We start from the raw sequence: 22,012 nt of genomic DNA on the forward strand, positions 1-22,012 counted from the left end.
TATAAATTGTTTTGTAACTCTAAATTGTTTGTTAATTACATAGAAGATCTTGTGTGCTTTATCCCACAATGTATATGTTGCCATGTTAAAAGTTTATTTCTCTTTGCAGTTACTTTTTAACAGAGTACTATTCACTGGAGGGAGCTATTACCGGTGCATCAGGTGCTGTGTTTGGAGTTTACCAGACTGATAATGTAAAGTGTAAACACAGGTGTCTGGCAAAAGCATGCATTTATCTGTAAGGCTGTGTATCTAAGCAGTGGACCATAGTGTGTTCTCAACAACAACTAAATCCTGGGATTCAGACAAAGACCAGATGTGAGCATATCCCAAAATGCCTCATTATTTGCCATGGTTAAAACCAGCAACACCCCCCCCCCCCCCCATTTCTCTCTCTGCATCATAACCCAGTGGTCCCCCAGTCTCTCTGTACAGTATACCCCAGCACTGCCCCCCCTGTTTCTCCTGCAGTTGCAGTAGCTGCTGCCATTTTCCTTTGGTAGTGAATCCTGGATTCATGGAGGCTTTGACCTTCCTCGGGAGCAGTCACTACCTGGAGGTGCTGAGCGAAGCTTTTCCCCTGGGAGACACAGAAACATATAGAGCAGCCGCTGATCTCTGAGCTACTTCTCCCAGCAGGGTGGAAAATACCACAGAGGAGTGTCAGAGCAAACCGTGGAGGCATGGGTAAGCGAAGAACATGTGCTCTCCATGACAAGCACCCCATTCAACACCACAGACCTGCTCACCCTCAGGTCCAAGTCCAATAGCGTTGCCCTGTGGTTGCTATTGGGGATGACTCTGTATCTCTGTATGAGTTTCTTCCTCTCTACCACCTCTTCCAAAAGTTTGTGAGGTTCACACTGTGAAAAAAAATGGTATGCAGAGACTTTTGAAGAGGTTTAAGCCATCAATAGTGGACAGCCTGGAAATGCGCATCATGTGTTTATTATATCTGTGTGGTGACATGGGAAAAGATGAGAGAGCTCTACATGCCCACCTGTAAAGCAGTGAGACACACTCTTTTCCACCCACATACCAGAAATGCTGTGGAGAGCATGAGAATCCCTGGCGGGTATCAAGGTGAGGTCACAGAGCAGTCAAGTTGTGTGACTTGAGTGCTTTGGGTTGCTGAGAAAGGCCAATCAGAGCCTAGAAAGAGCTTGCCCAAAGACACGTGAATGTTTCCATGCTAAGAGAGAGAGAGAAAATGCAAAAGAAGATATGTTTTTATCTCACAATACGGGGTGTTCATTCCCTTTCGGGATTATGTAAATAAATGTACGTATGTGTGTGTGTGTTTGTTTGCATCCTCTCAATGATAACATCAGTTCTGCTCTGATCCAGCAGGAAAAAGCCATTACATGTGAAGTTGCAGATAACAGGTCAAGCTCAGACTGCTTTTCATTCCATGAGTCTAATCTGCTCTTGTGAATCTCAGTACAAATGTCTTAGATGCGTCACAAGGACAAGCAGAAATATAAATGCACCAGCATTCCACACACAGTGGACACACACTTCAGCCCATCCTGGCAGGAAACAGTTACAGCAAAGTGAATTACATATAAATGTTACAGGAACTGCATGCCTTCACATTAATTCTTATGTGGTGAAACAGTGTATAGCAAACGCTAACTGAGAATGCGTTGGGCCTCTCAACAGCCCCCTGTTGGTGAAAGGAGTCCCAACACTAAGGCTCTCTGCTGTAGAACTGCAAAGTGTCTGCATTATACCAACAGTGCTGTGTAGTTTAGGTGTGGTCTGTGCTGTTTGGTCTGTATTGTGTGGTCAGTGTTGTGTGGTTCGTGGTGTGGGCTGCACTGAGTCATGGCTCTCAGGGATAAGAAATTGCTTCTTGTCTCCCTACAGGAGGTGCATGGTGAACAGGGTGCATGTGTTCCCTCAGTGGGGGAGCCATTTGAAGTCCAAATGCAAACACGCATTTTGGCTCTGTACAGAGAGTGTGTAATCTGTTTAGCTCTCTATTTGCAGGTCAGTGTGCCCCCAGGTCAAGCTCCCTGTTGGAGATATACAGATGAACCTTAAATGTAACTTTCTTCCCTAAGGGGCTGTAGTCCCTGGTTTTGTCCAGTCATACCGACCCCAATACATGCTGTAAAAGGCCCTGCATTATTGAGAGGAGAGGATATAGTTAGCAGGAAGTGAACTGTGTACACAAACCCACAAGCATATGTGAAAGAGTACAATATGTCGACACAGTTAGTGGCATAACAAAATAGGTGTCCATTGATCTTTCCTGGTTTTCTGCTCTCCAGCCCGTTCAGGACGAGGGTGCATCACTGACAGCCCCTCCTCCTGGAGACCCCATTCATGATAGATCCTCCCCTTGGAAACCACATCAGTGACAACCCCACCCCCTGGAAACCAGACCGTGCCCCTGGTGACAGCACACAAGTACTGATACACGCACTGTTATATGTATTGCACACTTAGGTCAAATTAACTGGAATGTCCTGTATTGTCCAATAATGTGCTGACCAGCTACTGACATCTGAGAAGTGGCAATTTCAAATTAAGCTTGTATGAAAGCAATTTAGACCAGTATATAGTATTGCAAATAATACATTATGTACCAGAAGTGTTGACTTAAAGTGGGACCATTTAGTTTGTGTTATATTTTCTTAACCGTGTGCTTTTGAATGATTAGACCTTTTAAAACTTCCCCTCTTTTATTTTGGAATTGTAATGTTTCAGATAAAAAGTTTCTGCGGGGAATTTTCTTGTGCTATACATACATCTCACAGCAGTTTTTGGTTCACTCGCAGTGTTTCGCTTTCTGTTTCAATCATGCACGGGGCCTTTCTCGCAGTACCAACGCGGTGAGGGTCGCGATGGTCTAAACCAGCGAAAGCTATCGCACTCACGCTGGCAGACCGCGATCGCTTCCTGCTCGGCTGCTTGCACAAAGAGAAGGTGAGACTTTGGGGCTTCCTGTCGTGTTCGGTCTACCTTTACAGCCAGTAAGTTTCATTACGCAGATGTAACTGAAATTAAAGGCAACCGTGTGCCACTTACATCCATCGCCTATATTTTGTGCGAAGAGAAAAGCAATCAGCCCTCCTATCTATCCAACAATGCCTTCTCGAGCTATGCAATGAATTATTAGTGATGCAGCTGCTCATGCGCTGTCTGAATTTTAGCCTACGAGCTTTCGTCGGTCAAAGTCATCCAGCATGTAAACACGACTGAAGAGCTGTGGCGAGATGTTGTGACAGTTTAACCCCAAATAATAACACACCGTAGTAATGTAGTGTTTAGAGGTGAAAACCTAGCAATTTTTTTCAGGAATACTATATTGTAGCCTACGCTATCCGGTAAAATGAAAACTTCCATTGTGTCGCTAGTTAACGGAGCTCGATACATCACTAACTAGCTTTCACGAAAAAGGAACATAGTATGTAAGTGTTGCGATCATTAGTAGCTGGTATCGTTGGTTGCTTACATAGGTTGCTACATAGATAGAATCTGCAGTGTACGCGTGCACCAGGGGGGTTTCTGCTACCTTAATGTCTGGATAAAGGCGCACTGCATTTTTCAGCACCACTAGTTCTCCGGCGTCACCCTGCACAATGAGGAGGAGGGAGGGCACCTCTCTCGCCAAAGTCCTCTCTCCTTGTGTCAAAAGGCCTGGCCGAAAGTGACTGTCACTGTTCATGGGGAAGAGCCTCATACAAAACTGCACCGTAACGTGTGCGGCCGGAATATCGATGGATGACAGCTAGGTACGGAGAAAAGATAACTTCATCTATGAACCGCAAGTTGGCTACCTGTAAAACACTGAAGGGCACAAACAAAAAGGATAAGCACATGTGTTAACTCGCAACTGTCATTTTATATCTTGCTACCAAGACAAAGGATCAGCCGCGGTGTGGTCCAGTGGAGCGAAAGGGGGCGAAACGCAGTGGATTTTCCGCATTGTTCATTTTCGAGTTAGGAAACTTAACTAACCAACAGCAAGAGGGAGAATCCAGGTCAACGCGACTGCATTATTGCCACAGGAGGGGCGAACATTGTCCAGTCCTGTCGTCAGTAGCTAACTACCACAGTGGGTAAGGAGAGCGGAGAAGTGGCCAGCCGGCAGCATTGTGTTAGGTAGCTATAGTTAGCTACCGTGGAAAATTGTTACTTGTAACTTGAAAGTGGCCTTGTCTAGGCGTTGTTATTATTAACTAATTAAGTAGCAATGCACTTGAAGAGATGTACAGAGAATATTTAGAGATGTAAATAATGGATTGTATTAGAATCGTTGGATTCGCGATCTAACTTGTCAACGAGTCAGTTTTGCACAATTTGGAAGACGAAGCGTGGTCGAAGAGAGCACGATCTTTGTTTCAGACGCCTGTGCGGAATGATTCGAAGCGAAGAGTGAATAACCAGCGAATAAAGGTAACAGGGACCTTCGCCGACCCACGATACCAAGGTAGCTCATTAGCTGACTTCAACAAACTTTTTGTATGCAAACAGTATTATGCACAAATCAAGATGTTTAATTAGCATAGATGTATCCCATTGCTCGCGAATTTTGCTGAAGGAGAGGTGTGTAAAACATAAGCTATATAATATTTTAAATTGCTGATTTATTGCAAACACGTAGGCAACCTAGTTAGCAATACTTTCAACTGCGCTTTACTGTCTAACCCAGCGTTTCTCAAACCTCTCCTGGAGTACCCCCTGCCCTGCATGTTTTAGATCTCTCCCTGCTCCAACACAGCTGATTCAAATGATCCACTCGTTATGAACTCCTGAAGCTGCTTAATAACAAACTGATCATTTGAATCAGCTGTGTTGGAGCAGGGAGAGATCTAAAACCTGCAGGGCAGGGGGTACTCCAGGAGAGGTTTGAGAAACGCTGGTCTAACCGACCCTTTTTGGACCGGTTTTAGTGTAGCGCTAGCTCTGTAACATTGTGTTTTCAGCAGGTCACGGCAATACATGTTGCACAGATGTATACGTTACCAAGATTTGTAATTACTGCCAGTTTTACCCCAGTTGGAATATGTACTTTTATGTATATGGTGTGTGGAATATGGAATATGTTTATGGTCGCTTTGTGTGAACATGCTGCAAAAGCATCATTTTTAATTTTTTTTATGTTGATAAATCACAATCTGAATTCGCGATCTGCTAACGAGTCCCGTTTTAATTGGACAGTTCGCAAGCTTGCGACGGCGTCGCATCAGTTTGGTTCATCTTATCAGAACAGGCTTTCTCTCGGGTTGAAGTTAGTGTTATGGTTAGGGCTGGGTTCGGGCAACAGTCAGGGGAAGGTGACCTCTTTAGGAACCGTAAAAAGGACAATATAACTCGCGTGGTCGAGCGTGTAAACAAACATTCCAATGTGCTGAAAGATGAAGGGAACCAAATCTGTCACAGGGAATTAAATTCGCGTAAGATCAGTGGCCGCGGTGTCGGCCCTTAGCATGTTGTTACTTCCAGTGTGTGTGTGAAAAACGGGCCGTTGCCGTCGGTTTGCTGTGTAGCGTTTGTGGTGTGGCTGAAAGTCCTAAAAAAAAGTCCAGTAGCCTACTCTGTAGCATGCGATGGCTGCACGTGTCGTAAGTCATTGTTTGCAAGTTATTAGGGAAATTATTGTTAAATTTGTTCATTTTGTTTTGTGTAAGCCATTGATGTATTGAGCTGTGCTGGCTTCTTCAGATTTTAAATTCTATATATGCCGTGATCTGTGGTGCACTGTAATTTCGGAATTTATTGTTTAGAACTTCAGATCCAGGTTGACCTGAAAATTCTACATGAAATGTCAAACGTTGTTCAGGCAGGACCAAACTTTTCAGCGTTTTGTACCTGAAAAGTTACTGTGTCGCGGTCTTTGCTTCCTGTTAAGTGAGGTTGAGAAAGAAAGCATACCAGTACAAGGTATGATACTGCCTGCTTGCTAAGCATTAACTATTTCTCAGAAAGAAGCTTGCTTTTTCCACAGCAGAGCCAAACAACTAGCACCATAGACATGTAAAAGTTAAGGCTTGCATTGCACACTTTATATCCAGACACAGAGTTTTCTGGGGAGCTCAATGCTGCAGAAATGCAGGTCACATATTTTAGAAATGATGAAATCCTATTCAAAGACAAATCATTTGTTTTCACCTGACACCTGTTAGGCAAATTCGTTTCACGTTGTTTCCATGCAAGATACACAGCACCCCGAAGCACCACTCTTGACTAGGAGAGAAAACTAGGCCAGGTTATGACCAAAGTGATGACAGGATATCGATGTGTCATGGCAGTTACCAGGCCAGCTTTAAGCTGCACATTCATTGGCCTGATTGATTAGGCTGTTGTGAATGTTGCCATAATTCCCCCTGCCACGCTCTGCTTAACTGCTGGGAGTTGACAGTGGAGATATTTTCATCGGGATATTCATGTTGAAATGCAGGATAGTGTGACAGCATAGTGTTCCAGAAGTTGCAGTAAATTTTGGACCCTGAAACAAACCTGACTGAGGACATGTGAATTGGATTTGCTTCTTTGTGTCTGATGCTGTGGGGATGGCACTGTCACCAGACATTATCCTCAGTTCCTCAGGAAGCATTCTGATTGGCTGGGGGGTTTTTAATTTGGCTGCCATTGGCCTGGGTTCTTTTACAGGTCATTGAAGGTGATTCCCACTCTCTCCCCTTGTGAAAATGACAGACAGTAGGCATCTAGTTTTGCACAGCCAATGAAATGTGTTCTTTTCCCCCTATTTTCAGTTACTTTGGACCCATTCACAGCAACAGGAAGTAGAATCAACTTCCTCTCCACCTCCAGGTTTCTCCTGTGCCCCATGAGGACTGATCCAGGGTCAGCACAGGATGGATGCTATGGATATGATGGTACAGCAGAAGTGCTGTAAAAGCTTTCCGTTTATAAAAGAACTACCCTTCATCTAGGCCCTGTTTCTCTGTGTTTCTCTGTTTGGATAAACTGCCTTTGCTAAGCGACGCAAGCCAGGGTGCTCTGAAGGACTCCAGTGTGCTGGGAAGGTTTTAAAAGCACCGTTCATTCTGTTGCGTGGGTGGTGTTTGCATGGCAGAAGTGCGTCGCCACAGATCACTTTCACGCTGCAGAAATGTCTGAAAACCCTGAAAACACCAGGGCTGTGAAATCCCTGGCCCCTCCCACGCCGCAGGAGGGGAGGAAGAGGACCAATTCCAGCTCTGACTCAATGGTGTGCGAGAGGCTGGCTGTGGCCATGGACAGGGACCTGAGGACGGCCGAGCATCGCTTCATTCTGCGCAGCGTCATCTGCGACTCCAACGCCACGGCCCTCGACCTGCCCAGCAAGCCGCCCCGCCCCCCTGCCCCGCCCTCGGGAGCCGGCGTCTCTGATGTCATCACTCAGACGCAGAGCACAGCTGTGCTGGGGGTGTCTGTGGGGGGTAGGGAGCAGCCACGCTCCGCCTCCCCAGGAGTAGGGGCAGGGGTGGAGGAGCAGGGTGTGGCCGGGGGGGGCGAGGGTGGGGTCGGGGGGGCGGAGAAGCGTGACGGGGAGGCGGCTAAGGCGCGGGCGGAGGCAGAGAAGAAGGTCCAGGATGACATCGAGGAGGTGGAGACCAAGGCTGTGGGCACATCACTCGACGGCCGCTTCCTCAAATTCGATATCGAAATCGGGCGGGGCTCCTTCAAGACTGTCTACAAGGGCCTGGACACTGAGACGACTGTGGAAGTGGCCTGGTGCGAGCTGCAGGTAAACCTCCATTTGAATGTGTGTGTATGTGTGTGTTTTTCTTCTCCTTACACTGATGCTGAGATCACATGGTGTTGAACAGCACGTGTGTCTCAGCAGACCTACCTCAGCGGTTTGACATAAGTTGTGGATTAGGGTCAGCAGGTAAAGTATTTGATTAGAGAAATGTGTTTTTGTAGACAAAGGATTATTGTGAGTGAAAAGTCTCTTCAGGTTTTAGTTCAATTAAAAAAAAGATAATCTGAAATTGTTCCGCGAAATCCATTGTGTGTGGTCGTGGATCATAAGGATGCCAATGTCTCTGGAGGTATTGCATGTACAGGTGTGATGTGTTGTTGTGGTTGTGGGTCTTGTGATTTCTCATGTAGGTTATTAAATGTCCCTACAGCCCCTTGCCTGTAGCTGCAGAATCCAAAACAGTATTGGCCCCTGCTAACTGAATTTCAGTTTTTTGAATGGAACCGGCCAGTTAAAAATAGAATAAAATAGTTTCAATCCATAAAATAAGGGAGAGAGGTTATTCAGATTAATTGATATTGACAGGAAGCCCAAATGGCTGAACTGTAATTTGTGGAGTCTGTTTTTGTGCTTGGAGCGTAATCTTTCCAGCAGCCCTAATGCAATTACTGTGTTTTGCAAAAACATGCATTATTAATTCATTACATGAAATGTCCTTGACTTTATTTCCCGAATGGCTGAGACCTTAGTCAGAAGCAGCCGAGATATTCTGAGATATACGATGAGATATAACTCTGTCTGCACCTGGGAGGAGGTGTTTAAAAGTTCATTAATTACTGTTTAATTGTGCTTTTATTATTTAACAATTGTTGTGTTATCTTATATTAAATATAATGCTGGTAGATGGGGGGGGGTGGTTAAATAGCAACTGGAAAATATGACTGAAGGAAAAACACTTGCCCTTTTTAAGAGCGGGGAGAAGGTAGTGGCCCTGTAAGAAAATGCAAGAAGTGCTGTGTGTGTTAATGATGTGTTATTTAGCTCCACTATACAGGTGACCCCTCAGAACCTGTCAGTCAATGTGAAGGCCATCATTGATTTAATACAGGATTCCACACCTGTGAACCAAAGACAGCCATTATAATTATCACCTTTTAATCCCTCCGCAATGCAGTGTCCCCCTCCCACTCCTGTTTGGCCTGCCCTGAACCAAGGCCCAAACCACAGGCTCCAGAAATGCCCCAATATGTAACTCATTTATGGTGCAGTGGTCTGCATTTAAATACAGTTGTTCCATGACGCCAGAGAGCTGGAGTGGAGGCTAGAGTGTCAGATGTCTCCCTGAGAGTCAGTGTGGGTGGAAGTGTCAGGGAGGTGGAACGAGGGCCTCTCTGCCACGCACACCTCCCCCGGGAGGACTGTGAGAAATACCTCAGAACTGACGGAGCAGAGACAGGAGACAGAGACTGATCTGCATCTGCATGTGTGTGAGAATGTGGCCAGCCGAGACCTGTGCTCTTCCTTCAGCAAGGGGGGAAGGGGGGGGAGTAGGTGTTCTGGAGCATCTTATCTGTGTTCAGACTGGTGTTGAGAGGAGTGAGGGGGTGTGTGTGTAATCTGAGTGTTGAGTGATCCAGGGTCAGGACGACAGCTTCTGTGGAAAAGCTGGTTCTTTTTTTCTCGCTTGCTCATTACTGTTTATCCCATAGGTTCTTAGCTGTCTCGCTTGGTGGGTTCTGTTTGTTTTGCATGTTCTTTGTCTCAGACGCATGGGTCTGTAGTAGAGGGAAACCTCTTTCTTATAAATTGTTTGTAACAGTGGCAAGGTTGTTAGAGTGAAGTACCAGTGTACCTCTGCTCCACTCTGGAAGCACAGGGTGAGCTGGATTGCTGTTATCCAGTACAGTACTGCCAAATAATGTTATACATAACTCTTGTGGATCCATCTCACCAGTGGTTATCCCGGGACTCTTCTTCCGACTTTAAGTGTGCACATCTGTTCCCGGACCTGTTGGAGGCAGTGTGGAGTCTCTCTAATGTGACCCCTCCCCAGCCAACAACAGAGACTAAGCCCTGCCACTGCCCAGAACTGCTCTGCCAATACAGAGCTGATGAGCTCTTAGCTCAGACTTGTCCTGCTTGAGTTCAGAAGAGGCTTATAACGCACCACCAACTTCAGACTCATTTTGTTATTCAGCATGGACTAGAACAGACTTATTGTGCAGTAAATGACTCCATGTATTTGATTGATATGAAGGCAAGTATTCATTCCGTTTCCTCCTTCAGTTACAGTGGGAGGGTATTGTGTGTGTGGTCTGGCGGGCATTATTTAAACAGGATGTAGGGACGCGTTCGGCAGAACACAGCGGGACCAGTGAGGCAGCCAGAGCAAAGTCTGCTGACTCAGTCTGAAACTGGGACGCTTTCTTTCTTCTCCAGATTACAGGTCAAGATAGCATGTTTTTATCTTACGCAAACACTCCTGCGTTTTAGCCGATCACCTCTGCAGTTAGCGACAGCTTGAAAAATTCCACCGCCTCTAATCTTGTGCTTGAATGATTTTTTTATATGACTCAGCAGCTGATACTGCGCTGCTAATCTGTGAACTTTCAGTCTCCCTGCTTCTGAAGCTGGCGAGAGTGATGAACTTACTCACACTGCGGTCACATGCCTGCTGTTGAGCGTTTTAGCTCACGCATTCGGACACGTGTCCTTCCCCTGAAATAATTGTGTCTTTGTTAATGTTTGGAGGTGTGAATTTGGAAAGCTGGTGAGGTGAGAGATTTGAGGGGGGGGACTCACTGCACAGTGGTCTTTACTGTAAACCAAACACACATGTCAGTCTGAGCCACAGTGTGCCTCAAACATGACTGCTCACCTGCTCGGCTGGTGACAGGAAATAACAGCCTTCTTGTGTGACTCAAATGACTACATATCCCAGGGTGCACCTGTGATGAGGGCACCTTCACGATGAGATGAGTTTGTCCTGTGCCTCCTGGTGTAGAAAGTGTGTGCTACATCAAAACATGCATTCAGAGAGTGATAGAAAGTGCATTATTGAAGAATATATTTGTCATGAAAGAATATCACAAGGAACACGATGTTTTGCAAATAACTACATAACCAATTTCAGTAAAATATGAAAATTTAATCATGCAGGTATTATGCCGACATGTGGTTTTGTCCAATTGAAAATGTTTTTTTTTTTTTTATTTTGAAGCTGATTTGTACATTTATATTCTACTATGTATGAGATGTCTATGTCCATGCTGGCTACCCAATAAATTAGAGTTCCATATACATTCATTCCTGTTGGGATAATGGTTTGTGGGGATCTGGGTGTAGCTCTTACCGTTAGAGAGTGGCAGGTATGTGACCTGTACTGTCACTCCCCACTGACAGTGGCTCTCCATTTCCTTATACCTTTTTGTTTGTCCCTCTCCACAGGACCGCAAGTTGACCAAGTCAGAGCGCCAGAGGTTCAAAGAGGAGGCAGGAATGCTGAAGGGGCTCCAGCACCCCAACATTGTACGCTTCTACGACTCCTGGGAGTCCCTCTCCAGGGGCAAGAAGTGCATCGTCCTGGTGACGGAGCTGATGACATCTGGGACCCTCAAAACGTGAGTGATACCAGGCCCAGGAGTGTGTCTCCATGGATGAGGCCTTAAAGCATCTTCCTGTTCAGTCCTTCTGTGGTAGCTTTACACATCTGTTTTATTTTCGATTCGTCTTCTTACACTGTGACCATCCCCATATTAAACACCAGCTGCTTCTACTGGTCAAGCCATTTCAGTTTCTTTCTCCCTGTCCCTTTTGAAGCTGTATTAGCAGCGAGTGTATTAGCAGTTGTTAGCATAAGCACAGTCTCTCTCCTTGGCTGCAGGTATCTGAAGCGGTTCAAGGTGATGAAGATTAAGGTTCTGCGTAGTTGGTGCAGGCAGATTCTGAAGGGCCTGCACTTCCTGCACACCAGAGCTCCACCCATCATCCACCGGGACCTCAAGTGTGACAACATCTTCATCACCGGCCCCACGGGCTCCGTCAAGATCGGGGACCTGGGGCTGGCCACACTCAAGAGGGCCTCCTTCGCCAAGAGCGTTATCGGTACGCTCCAAGCGTTCCCCTTTCTCTTCCTGCTGCTCTTTTCTCTTTTTCTCTGCGCTGAGCATCATGTGGATGCTTTTCTGTCCTGTCGTAAACCAGTCAGCTTTGTCCATCCTGTTGCTTTTACTGTTCTGGGAGCTCTGAGTGGTTCTCTTGATTTAAGGCACCCCTGAGTTCATGGCTCCAGAGATGTACGAAGAGAAGTATGATGAGCTGGTGGACGTGTACGCCTTCGGCATGTGCATGCTGGAGATGGCGACCTCAGAGTACCCGTACTCCGAGTGTCAGAACGCCGCGCAGATCTACCGCAGAGTCACCAGCGTGAGTCATCCTCTCACCTCTTCTCATTTTCTCTCAACTCCCTTTTCTCCCCTCATCTTTTTCGTATTTTTACTCTCTTCTACCCTCCCTTTCTCTCCTCTTCCCCGTCTCTCTATTTCCCTGTCTTTCTCTCTCCATCTCCCTCTCTCTGTCCCTCCCTCTTTCTCTGTCTGTCGTGTGAAGTGCATCTTGGGATGTTTAAAGGCAGGGAGACTAGGATTTACAGTCACTCTCACTGAAGAATGCCACGGGCATTTTTTAAAAAGCAGCGTTGAAATCTGTTTGAAGAGAAACAATAACACACTCTGCCATTGTGACCTTCAGCAAGGTAATGTGCCTTAACTGCTTGTGCAAATATAGAGGGGCGGGCAGTGCATGCTGTCCTGCAAAGGAATGTGGATATGACCCCCTAGTCCCCCCTGCTCACCTGGGAGTTCATGGCCAAGGTGCTTCCTGTCCATCATTTGCAGGCTTTACACTTCTTTCAGCCTATGACCTTTATGTCTTCCCCTGCTTCCTCCTTTCAACCAATGACCTTTTTGCCCGTCCTCCACCCTCCTCGTTTCAGCCGTATTGGCCTTTATCTCCAAGCCCCCACTTCCTCCTGGTAAAAACAACAATGCTCAAAATAAAATGTAGAGTGATGAATGAAATGTAGATCAGTTATAATGATAAATATGGTCTCCTCCTGTAGGGAGTGAAGCCTGCAAGCTTTGACAAGGTGGCCATTCCAGAGGTGAAGGAGATCATAGAGGGATGCATTCGACAGAACAAAGAGGAAAGGTACTGTACACACATACACACACACACACACACACACACACACACAAACACACACACACACAGGGTTTTCATAAGCTGTTATTTTGCCCTGTGAGTCCAGACTTTCTTATTCAACATAGACCACTTCTTTGAACTTACCCAACTCCCTCTGAGTGAGCCTGTCACCTCTCTCTCATTAAGGCCTGCCTCTGCTCTCTCTCAGATACTCCATAAAGGACCTGCTGAGCCACGCCTTCTTCCAGGAGGAGACGGGCGTGCGGGTGGAGCTGGCGGAGGAGGACGATGGAGAGGTGATCGGCATTAAGCTCTGGCTGCGCATCGAGGATGTGAAGAAGCTGAAGGGCAAATACAAGGACAGTGAGGCCATTGAGTTCTCCTTCGACCTGGAGAAGGACGTCCCTGAAGATGTGGCGCAGGAGATGGTGGGTGGAGGGACAACGGCTGACTTTCTACACTAACAGTATCATGGGAACAAACACGGCAATGAACACCCACTGCTGCCATTTGTAATACCCCTGGGTGGAGCATCTGTAGAGTCCTGTCAGTACTGTTCTGTATTTCTGATGGTGTGTCTGAGTGTGTCTTATCTCTCTCTTTCGCTTGTACAGGTAGATTCTGGTTATGTGTATGAGGGGGACCATAAGACCATTGCCAAGGCTATTAAGGACCGTGTTTCCCTCATCCACCACAAGAGGGAGCAGCGACAGCAGGTCCGCCAGGAGCAGGAGAAGAGGAGGCAGGAGGAAGAGCAGCAGCAGGGGGCAGTGCAGGTCATCTCATTGCCCCCTGCCCCTCAGACAGAACCAGAGGACCTTGAGGCGGAGCAACGCGGAGGCGTGTCTCAGAGCTGTGCGTGGTGGGGAGGTTCTCTCCAGCGCTGATGACTTTCCCTCTGCTGTGCCTCTGAGCTTACATGTTGTCTCTTTGTCCCCCCCCTAGTGGAGGGAGCAGTCAACAGTGGACAAGGATCCTCAGTCCTCCCTGAGTCACATACCTCCTCCCTCAGTCAGCAGCAGGCCCCACCTTCTGGCCAGGCCTCCTGCTCTCCCCCTGCCTCCCAGCACAGCCAAGCCCCGCCCCCCCAGCAAAACCAGGCTCCACCCACCCAGCAAAGCCCGGCTGCGCTTCTCCAACAAAGCCAACAGCAGGCCGCAGTGAGTGACATCATCAGGGGCCTTACACACACCCTCTCTAACACACACACATATCTTGAACACTCACACTCCACACTTAGACACACACACACTTTTACACACACATGCAGGCACATCTGTATACATACACACACAGATACACATCTCAGGTCAGCTGAACATCTGTACCTCTTGGTCGATTTGATATGATGAGATGATAGTGATCAGAACGTTGTGGTGACATGTTAACAGTAAACAGGAGAGGTTTTCCTTCCCTCAGTCTTCCTGTTTCCTGTTCCAGGCCTCTCAGGGCGTTTCTCAGCCTTTGGAGCAGACAGCAGTGTCTGTGGAAAGGTAAGAATGCTCACTGTTTCCGCTGCTGTTAGTCAGGGACATATTGAGAGCTGTCAGCAGCAGTGTGGCATATGAAATGCAGAGCTGGCAAGGAGCAGGGCTCATAATCTAAAGGTTGCCAGTTGGTTGCCGGTTCAGTTCCCTCCTGGGGCACTGTCGTCGTACTCTTGAGGAAAAGTGCTGAGCCCAGAATTGCCTCACTAAATATCCAGCTACATAAATGGAAAGCATGTAAGAGCCGTTACCTGTGTAAGTCATTCTGGATAAGAGTGTCCAATAAGCAACTAAATGTAGAGGTGTGTGCTGGTGTGAGTAACAGGGAATGTGAGTTCCACACAGTTTCTGTGGGTGTAGTTTTGACTGCCCAGTGACCCCAGTATCTGTCATTTCAGCATGCACTTGGGCATTCAAAGTGCCAATGACCTGTGGGTCATGTTCAGAGCAAAGATCTTGTGTGTGTGTGTGTGTGTGTGTGCTCGTGTGTGTTCACGTGTAAGTGCCTCTCCTAGCGGTCACTCTGAGGGAGTGTCTGGTCTGAGTGATGGGACAGAGGGAACTTCAGCCACAGTTCAGCCATTCAAGAGGCCCCGGGGCCGGTCAGTGCGTAGCCGCTCTCTACCGGACAAGGCCAAGGCCAAGCTCAACGTCCTCAATGTAAGTGTCCACCAGGGGGCGGTGTGTGAGATACGGGCTTTAACAGGGCCTCACCCAGCTCACTTTGACTCCTTTTAGATCTCAACCATGGGCGACAGAGTGGCGGAATGTCAGCTGGAGACGCACAACTGGAAAATGGTGACTTTCAAGTTTGACCTGGATGGTGACAACCCAGAGGAAATTGCACAGATCATGGTAATTTCATAATCAGTTTTTGTTTTTTTTTTCCCATCCATTTTTTTGTTTGTCTGTTTGTGTTTTCCATATTACCCCAGCCAGAATTTCTATGCCACTGCCCTTAACTGCTTGTAATTCAGTCATTGCTGTTTGGGTTTTTCATCCTTAAATGGACATTTTCCAGAAAACATTCACTGTGTTGGGTGTGGCTGGTTACAGAGGGCTCGTGAGTCACTGAGATCCCATTGCAGCCTGACCCAGATCACTCTCATTCCTACTAAGGATGTGCTCATGTCGCAGAGAGAGCTGCAATGCTTTGTGGGTCCGTGTTAGGGATAGACGAGGGGAGCAGTGCATTGTGGGTAAATGAGTGATGGGTGTCTGTTGTGATGCCAGGTCGAGAGTGCCTTCATCCTGGAGAGTGAGCGCGAGTGCTTCATCGAGCAGGTGCGCGAGGTCATCGAGATGGCGGACGAGAGAGGGCTGAGGAAGCAGTCCGTAGCAGACAGCGGCAGTCAGGTGGGTGCTATGGAAACATTGACATCACTGCTCAGGGCTGGGAGCCACACCCATGTCTGACTCGCTCTCTGCCCATCTCAACAGGTGGGGAGTGGCCAGGAGCAAGATGCATCTCACACCTCTGACCCTCTTCAGACAGGTAAATTGACTCATTTCACAATCCTCTGACAGGTGGAATTCCCAGACAGGTAAAAACCCCAATCTGGAATCCTCCAACAGGTGACGTAATCTAGCTCTGTGTTAAGTCTTGATTATGTTACAGGTATGGAAAGGGACAGGATCAGGTGTGAGATGTGACTGGGTGTGTTGTACTGTGTTCCCAGGTGTTGTGACAGGTGTGGCCACTCAGGTGGTGCACTCTGCGGGTCGGAGGTTCATTGTCAGCCCAGTGCCCGAGTCTCGGCTCAGGGACCCCTTGTATGCCCTGATGGCTGGTGGTGAGTTCGGCTCCTGACTGGTTTCCTGTTAGCATTTCTTAAGAGCCATGTACTTAATCCTTCCAAATACTTCGCTATCCTAAATACATTAATGCCTTAATTAATGTCACTTACATTCAGCAGGTAATTAATATTTAAAAATTTATATAATTCAATTAATGTTAGGGATTAGTGTGTAGTTTCTTTGTTTATGACAGACACGTTGGAACTCTCACAGGGAGTTGAATGGCAGGTGCTGACCTCTTGCTCACTGTGGGAGAGAGTTTAGAGCTGGTGTGGCTGACCTTTGACCTCTGTGTCCCCCGCAGCCCCCATCGCGTCCCCTGTTCTGTCGCACTCGGCCCCCTCCGCGAGTCTGCAGCAGGCCTTCGCCGAGTTTCGACAGCAGCACGGAGAAATGGGGCCTGGTGCCCTAGAGGAGCGTTCGCCCCCTGCCCTAACCCCCGTCTCCCCCACCCTCTCGGATTCCTCCGCCTCACCTCCTGCTGTGACTGACATAGCTCCCGCTGCTGACTCACAGCCCCTCCCACCTCACAGCCCTCCCCCGCTGGCAGACACCCAGCCCGGTGCTGCCATGCCCCCCAGTGTCTCAGCTCCTCCCTCCTCTGTGTCCCCACCCCCCAGCCACCCGCCGATGGAGGGTGAGCAGCCGCCAGACTCTGCAGCTATTCCGTCCTCCCAGCCCCCTCCCGCTGCAGCTGCCCCCTCCGTCCCACCGGGCCCGCCCTCACAGGGCCCCACCCCGCCCAGCCACGCCCAGTGTGGGGAGGGTGAGGGTGAGCAGGGCAAGGGCCTGGGTGCAGACGACATCCAGGCCCTGGATAAGAAGCTGCGCTCTCTGTTCAGTGATCTGGGCTCCACCCCTGCTGATGCTGGTAGTGCCTCCAGCATCTCAGGCTCGTCCTCCTCCGCCCGCACCCCCCCACACCCCACCACTTCGCCCCTGGGCTCTGGCGGGTCGCTCAGCACCACACCCACGCCGGGGCGGGCCACGCCCACTAGCCCGACCAGCGAAGCCCACGTCCCGGTGAGTGCTAACATGGGTAGGACCTCAGCAGACTCCAGCAAAGAATGAGATGCTTCTGTCTGAGGGGCAGCCATTCGACTTTCGACTTTCCTCAGTCATTTCACTGGAGTGTTGCTGTTTAAAAAATAAAACAGTTTTACATTGTTTTACGATTTTTAAATTGCAAGTTCTACATTGACCAACACTATTGCCCGTATACTGAAAAATTGATAAAAAGGTAATTTTACCAGGATATTTGAATTACACTGCTGCCTGCATTTAACAGTGCAGTACCGTTTGATCCTTTGTATTTATAGTCGTCATTTATGTCCCCTTTCAGGTCCCAGTGGCTGCAGCTCCCTCTGGTGGACAGACTGGTGTGTACAGTCAAAATGTCTTTACTCCTGTGATCTGAAATAGATCCCCCCTTTAGAGAAAATATGGTTCATTTTACGCTCTGTATTATTTAAACATAGTGCAGCATGTGCTTTGTGCTTCGTAGCCTAATAGTTAGCTTTAAAAGAGTTAAAGTAGTTAATCATTAAAGTCGTTATGTAATTCAGATATGAGCAGTAGTAGTAATGTACTCACGAGTAGGAGGTTATTTGGTTTAAAAGTCAGCGTTGTGGGGCCCAACCCTACATTTATTTGCACCATGAAACCCTTTCAGTACCACCTGTTGCTGCAGAGGGAGAAACGGAGGTCACACCCCCTGCTGGAGGGGTCAGACTGGGACGGTTCCAGGTGAGCTCTGCACTGATCTGAGCACAGCAAGGTGGGGCGGGCGTTCGGGGCTCCTCACTCTTCCCGTCCTCTTTCTCCTACAGGTGTCAGTGGCTGCAGAAGAGCCCCCCGGTCACGCCCAGCCCACAGTCCCGGACTCCACCTCTTCCTCCACGGACTCCTCCTCCTCCACCAGCGACTCGTCCTCCTCCCGCACGACCTGCTCCTCTTCCTCCACGCCCTCCAGCCCCGAGAACACATTACACACAGCGGCGTCGCTGCTCGCCGGCCCCGCCGGCCCCGCCGCTGATGTCCAGGTGGGCCGCTTCTCTGTGCACTGGCCCCAGGACCCCACCCCCGGCCCCCGCACCGGCGCCTCGGTCACCTGCTACATCAGCAGTGACTGTGACTCCGGGTGCGAGGATGAGGACCTGAGGAGGGAGGTGGACCGTCTGCTGGAGAAGTAGGTGTCTCTGCTGCCCCCCAGGCACACAGACTGTATAGCGTCAGCGCACTGGGAATGATCCTTTTTGGAGTGATGCTAATCTCGGCATACATAAACTAAAAGCACAATTCTGCTTCACTTTTTTTTATTTTTTTTATTTTAACATTATATTAATTACATCTGAGTTATCTACATTGTCATAGAAGCCCTAGCTTGTCCATCTTTGCCAACATGGCCTGATTCTGAATTGAACACATTTGATTTTGTGGGCAGATACATATTCTGATTGGCCCATCTCTACAGATGCATGTTCTGATTGGCCCATTCTCAGCAGAGACATGTTTCTGTTTTGTTCGTCTCTGCAGACACATTATAGAGTTCCAGGAGCTGCATGCGCGGCAGAAGGAGGAGATCGATGCCCTTTACACACGCCTGGGCAAAGTGCCCCCTGTGGTCAGCACCCCCGCCATAGGGTACAGGAGGAGGCCCAGCAGGAACAAGGGCAGCCGAAAGAGCTCTCTGCAGATGGACCCTGGTACTGCAATCACCCAGTTACCCTTTTGCCCTCTTTGGGAAATGTAGTCCTAAGTGCTTAAATTTATTATTAAGCATATTTTCACATTTTTTAATCAGTGGAGGTATTTCCATTGGTCTGGTGGACATCTGCTAAAGTGACATATAGGAGTTGAGTTCTAGCAAGCCAACTACAAAGCAGTTAGTGTATCATTATTTTTGCTTTACTAGGATCTTAATTTACTGCTCAGTAATTTTACACTGGCTTACAGCTGTGCTTCTGTGTTTATATCTGCCCTGTGCTGCCCCTGCTTTCATATGACCTGTGCCCTGTGGTATGTGTGCAGGCTCAGTATTAGGACAGAGCCCCCCCTCAGTTCTTGGCCCCCTTGGGGAGGGCGTGGAGCACCCACCCTGCACAGATGGCCTGAGTGAGGCCACGCCCAGTGTGTGTCCACCTGAGCCAGGTAGGGTGAGCTAGATTAGGAACACCTCTTTTCGGTTCGACATGGTTCCCATGACCTTAATCTGGTGTGTCCAAACTTGTACTGTAAGTAGATTTGATTCTTGGTGGTAAATGTTGGGAATCCATGTGGGAAAAACAGAACTGTAGTCAAACAGAACTTTACCAGGTGCTGTATGTAATGTAATGTAACACTGGATATATTTGTGACCCTCTCTCTGTGTGAGGATTGGATTTCAGTGTAAGGTTCATGAGGAATCTTTTGTGTATTTCTCTGCTCACAGAGACGAACAGTTCCGGTGCGACAAATGAGCCGGGCCAGAACCAGAACCAGCCCCGGAAGGGAACCTTTACCGAAGACCTTCATCAGCTGGTGGACAACTGGGCCCGAGATGCCATTAGTTTGTCTCAGAGCAGGAGAGGCTCCAAGCAGCTCTCGAACCCGCAGTCTGCTGCACACGGACATGGCAATGAGGTGAGAGCGTTGATCTGTGGGATCTCACCGTGACCACTAATGTTATGTTGTATACATATCAGTCAGGAAGTGAACAGCCTGATGGGTACACTAAAGGGATTATGGGAGGGGGGCTACTTATTTGGTTTGACAGGGGGTTCAGAGTGCAGGGGTAGGGCTGACTCTCCCCTCTGTCTGCAGGTCATTCCTCTGGCCAGTATGGGACGCAAGTTCTCAGCTCCTGGGCAGCTCTGCTCTGGCCTGCCTTCCTCCCAGAGTGGCCTCTCCGCTTCTTTAGGGGTTCGTAAGGGGTCCCTGTGCCCCCCACTGCAGTACGGGTACCCCCCTGCCCCTTGCCCTGCCCAGTGGTCTGGACATGCTCAGATGGGCCTGCTGGGCTCCACCTTGCCTTTGGGCATCCCGCCCTCAAACCCGGGCTCTCTGCAGAGCCTCTACATTGGTACTCTGCACAAATCCGCCAGCAACCCCGGACCCAACCTGAGGCCGACGTAGCTACAGGGGGGGTGGGGCTCCTGGAGAGGTAGTGCAGACTGGTCCATCAGACTCCTTAGCCCCTCCCCTTCCTGCTGCTTACAGGGGGTTTTTTAGGGGTCCATGGTGACATGCTGCACAGGGGACACAGGCGGCATTCAGTGGACACAGGCAGCATTTAGCGGACACAGGCGGCATTCAGTGGACACAGGCAGCATTTAGCGGACACAGGCGGTGTTCAGCGGACACAGGCGGTGTTCAGCAGACACAGGTGGTGTTTGGCAGACACAGGGTGCACTTGGGAGACAAAGGGGGTGTTCAGAGGACGCAGGCGATGTTGGACACAGGTGGCATTCAGTGAGACGTTTTAAAATTGACTGTTCAAAGCCTTACTGACCCAGGGGTGCAATGTGTATAAAGCGCATATAACGTTTCAAGTGATTTAACAGTTAAATCTCTTACATAAATGTTAAAATATGTTATCTGTTATCATGACAGTGTCAGAGTTCTCTTTCAATTGTTTGATTGAACTGTAAATTTTAAAAGGAAATGTTCCATGTGAACTTGTATTTACCCATCAATTTTTGATGTTGAAACACTTGTCCATATACATTTATAGCAAAAACAACATTATTTCAAATGGATTTTGGGGGTTACTAGGATCAGACTAAGTTAAGGTGAGTCATTTCCTAGGCACTGTTCTGATTTCTCCAATTTCCACTCTCTATTTTCCATTCAAATTTAGAGAAAGTAAGAAGTTCCAGTTAATGCACTTAATCCGACCATCCGTTCCTTCCTACAATAAAGCGTTTGAAGATTAATATGGGGAAAATTTAAATTACCCTGACAAATTGGATTTCTTGGAGTCACTGCCACATACTTAACATCTCCCACCAAGATTAATTTCAAGTTCCGGTTAGTTACACATGTCAAGTGGAATTGGTAGCTCGGCACAGACTAAGGAGCAGACCTTTGGTTGGAGCTTTATTCTGAAATGGGGTGAAGAACAAAACAAAGATGGCTGACACAGGAGCTGAACAGGGACTTAACACCAGCAGTTACACACAGCAATGGCTGAAGCAGCAGGCTGTCATGTGTTTTGGTCTGTGTTTCAATTTCTTTGTGACATAAGCAGTTTGGGTTCTAAGTTCCAGTTCCTTAAGGTTAGCGGTTTGATCTCGGGTCACTGCACTGCTGTTGCTGCTGGTCACTGCACTGCACTGCCCTACATTTTCAGACCAGAAAGCTCCAGTATATAACCTGCTGGATACATGCATAACATGGACAGTGTTAGCCATGACAGTCACCAGGGGTCTGGACATCACACAGATGTAATTGGAAGGACTGAATTAACTGTTGATCACCTTCCCCTTCCATCTCTGTCTGGGCATACCAAGAGGTTACACTTGTTAAAGGAACATCATAATTCAAAATCAGATATGGGAAAACAAAGCTTTTTTTCTTTCATTTGCAGTGCTTAATCTGTTTTTCACAATGTTCGGCCATTTTCTGCGTTCAGCACAGTCAATGCAAAATGTTGATTAAAGTTAAATAAAGTGAAATTTTTACTTGAGCATTTTCAAAATTACATTTTGTTAATAACTGCATTTTGCTGATAACTACAAACTAGATAGATACTACATACTGTTTATAATAGAGCTTTCCTGACATGCATGTTGTATTATTATTTAAACAGTGACCATCAGCTGCCTGTATAACAAGGCACTAATAGGCATGCTTATCTACGCAGCAGTCCATGCCAGCTCAGAGG

General features: G+C 48.0%; 1 protein-coding gene across 1 annotated transcript; it reads left to right on the forward strand.

Annotated features, from left to right (window-relative positions):
- The first annotated feature begins 4,230 nt into the window (after positions 1-4,230).
- LOC118771672 (serine/threonine-protein kinase WNK1-like) lies at positions 4,231-20,265 on the forward strand. The gene is made up of 23 exons (XM_036519680.1): positions 4,231-4,441; positions 6,729-7,705; positions 11,111-11,283; positions 11,547-11,767; positions 11,931-12,088; positions 12,783-12,871; positions 13,074-13,293; positions 13,480-13,720; positions 13,811-14,025; positions 14,306-14,358; positions 14,856-15,012; positions 15,091-15,207; positions 15,586-15,708; positions 15,793-15,847; positions 16,032-16,145; positions 16,454-17,172; positions 17,492-17,528; positions 17,822-17,895; positions 17,979-18,337; positions 18,685-18,854; positions 19,180-19,299; positions 19,580-19,770; positions 19,951-20,265. Exons 2-23 carry the CDS (start codon positions 7,088-7,090, stop codon positions 20,260-20,262), a joined length of 4,536 nt encoding a protein of 1,511 aa, XP_036375573.1. The 5' UTR covers positions 4,231-4,441; positions 6,729-7,087; the 3' UTR covers positions 20,263-20,265.
- Positions 20,266-22,012: the final 1,747 nt, after the last annotated feature.

Source organism: Megalops cyprinoides, chromosome 25, assembly GCF_013368585.1.
Source record: "Megalops cyprinoides isolate fMegCyp1 chromosome 25, fMegCyp1.pri, whole genome shotgun sequence".
Lineage (NCBI taxonomy): Eukaryota > Metazoa > Chordata > Actinopteri > Elopiformes > Megalopidae > Megalops > Megalops cyprinoides.

Coding starts and splice junctions, on each gene's coding strand:
- LOC118771672 (XM_036519680.1), top strand. CDS start 7,088: ATGTCTGAAAACCCTGAAAACACCAGGGCTGTGAAATCCCTGGCCCCT. Junction 16,146..16,453: donor GTATGCCCTGATGGCTGGTG/GTGAGTTCGGCT, acceptor TGTCCCCCGCAG/CCCCCATCGCGTCCCCTGTT. Junction 19,300..19,579: donor TGTGTGTCCACCTGAGCCAG/GTAGGGTGAGCT, acceptor CTCTGCTCACAG/AGACGAACAGTTCCGGTGCG.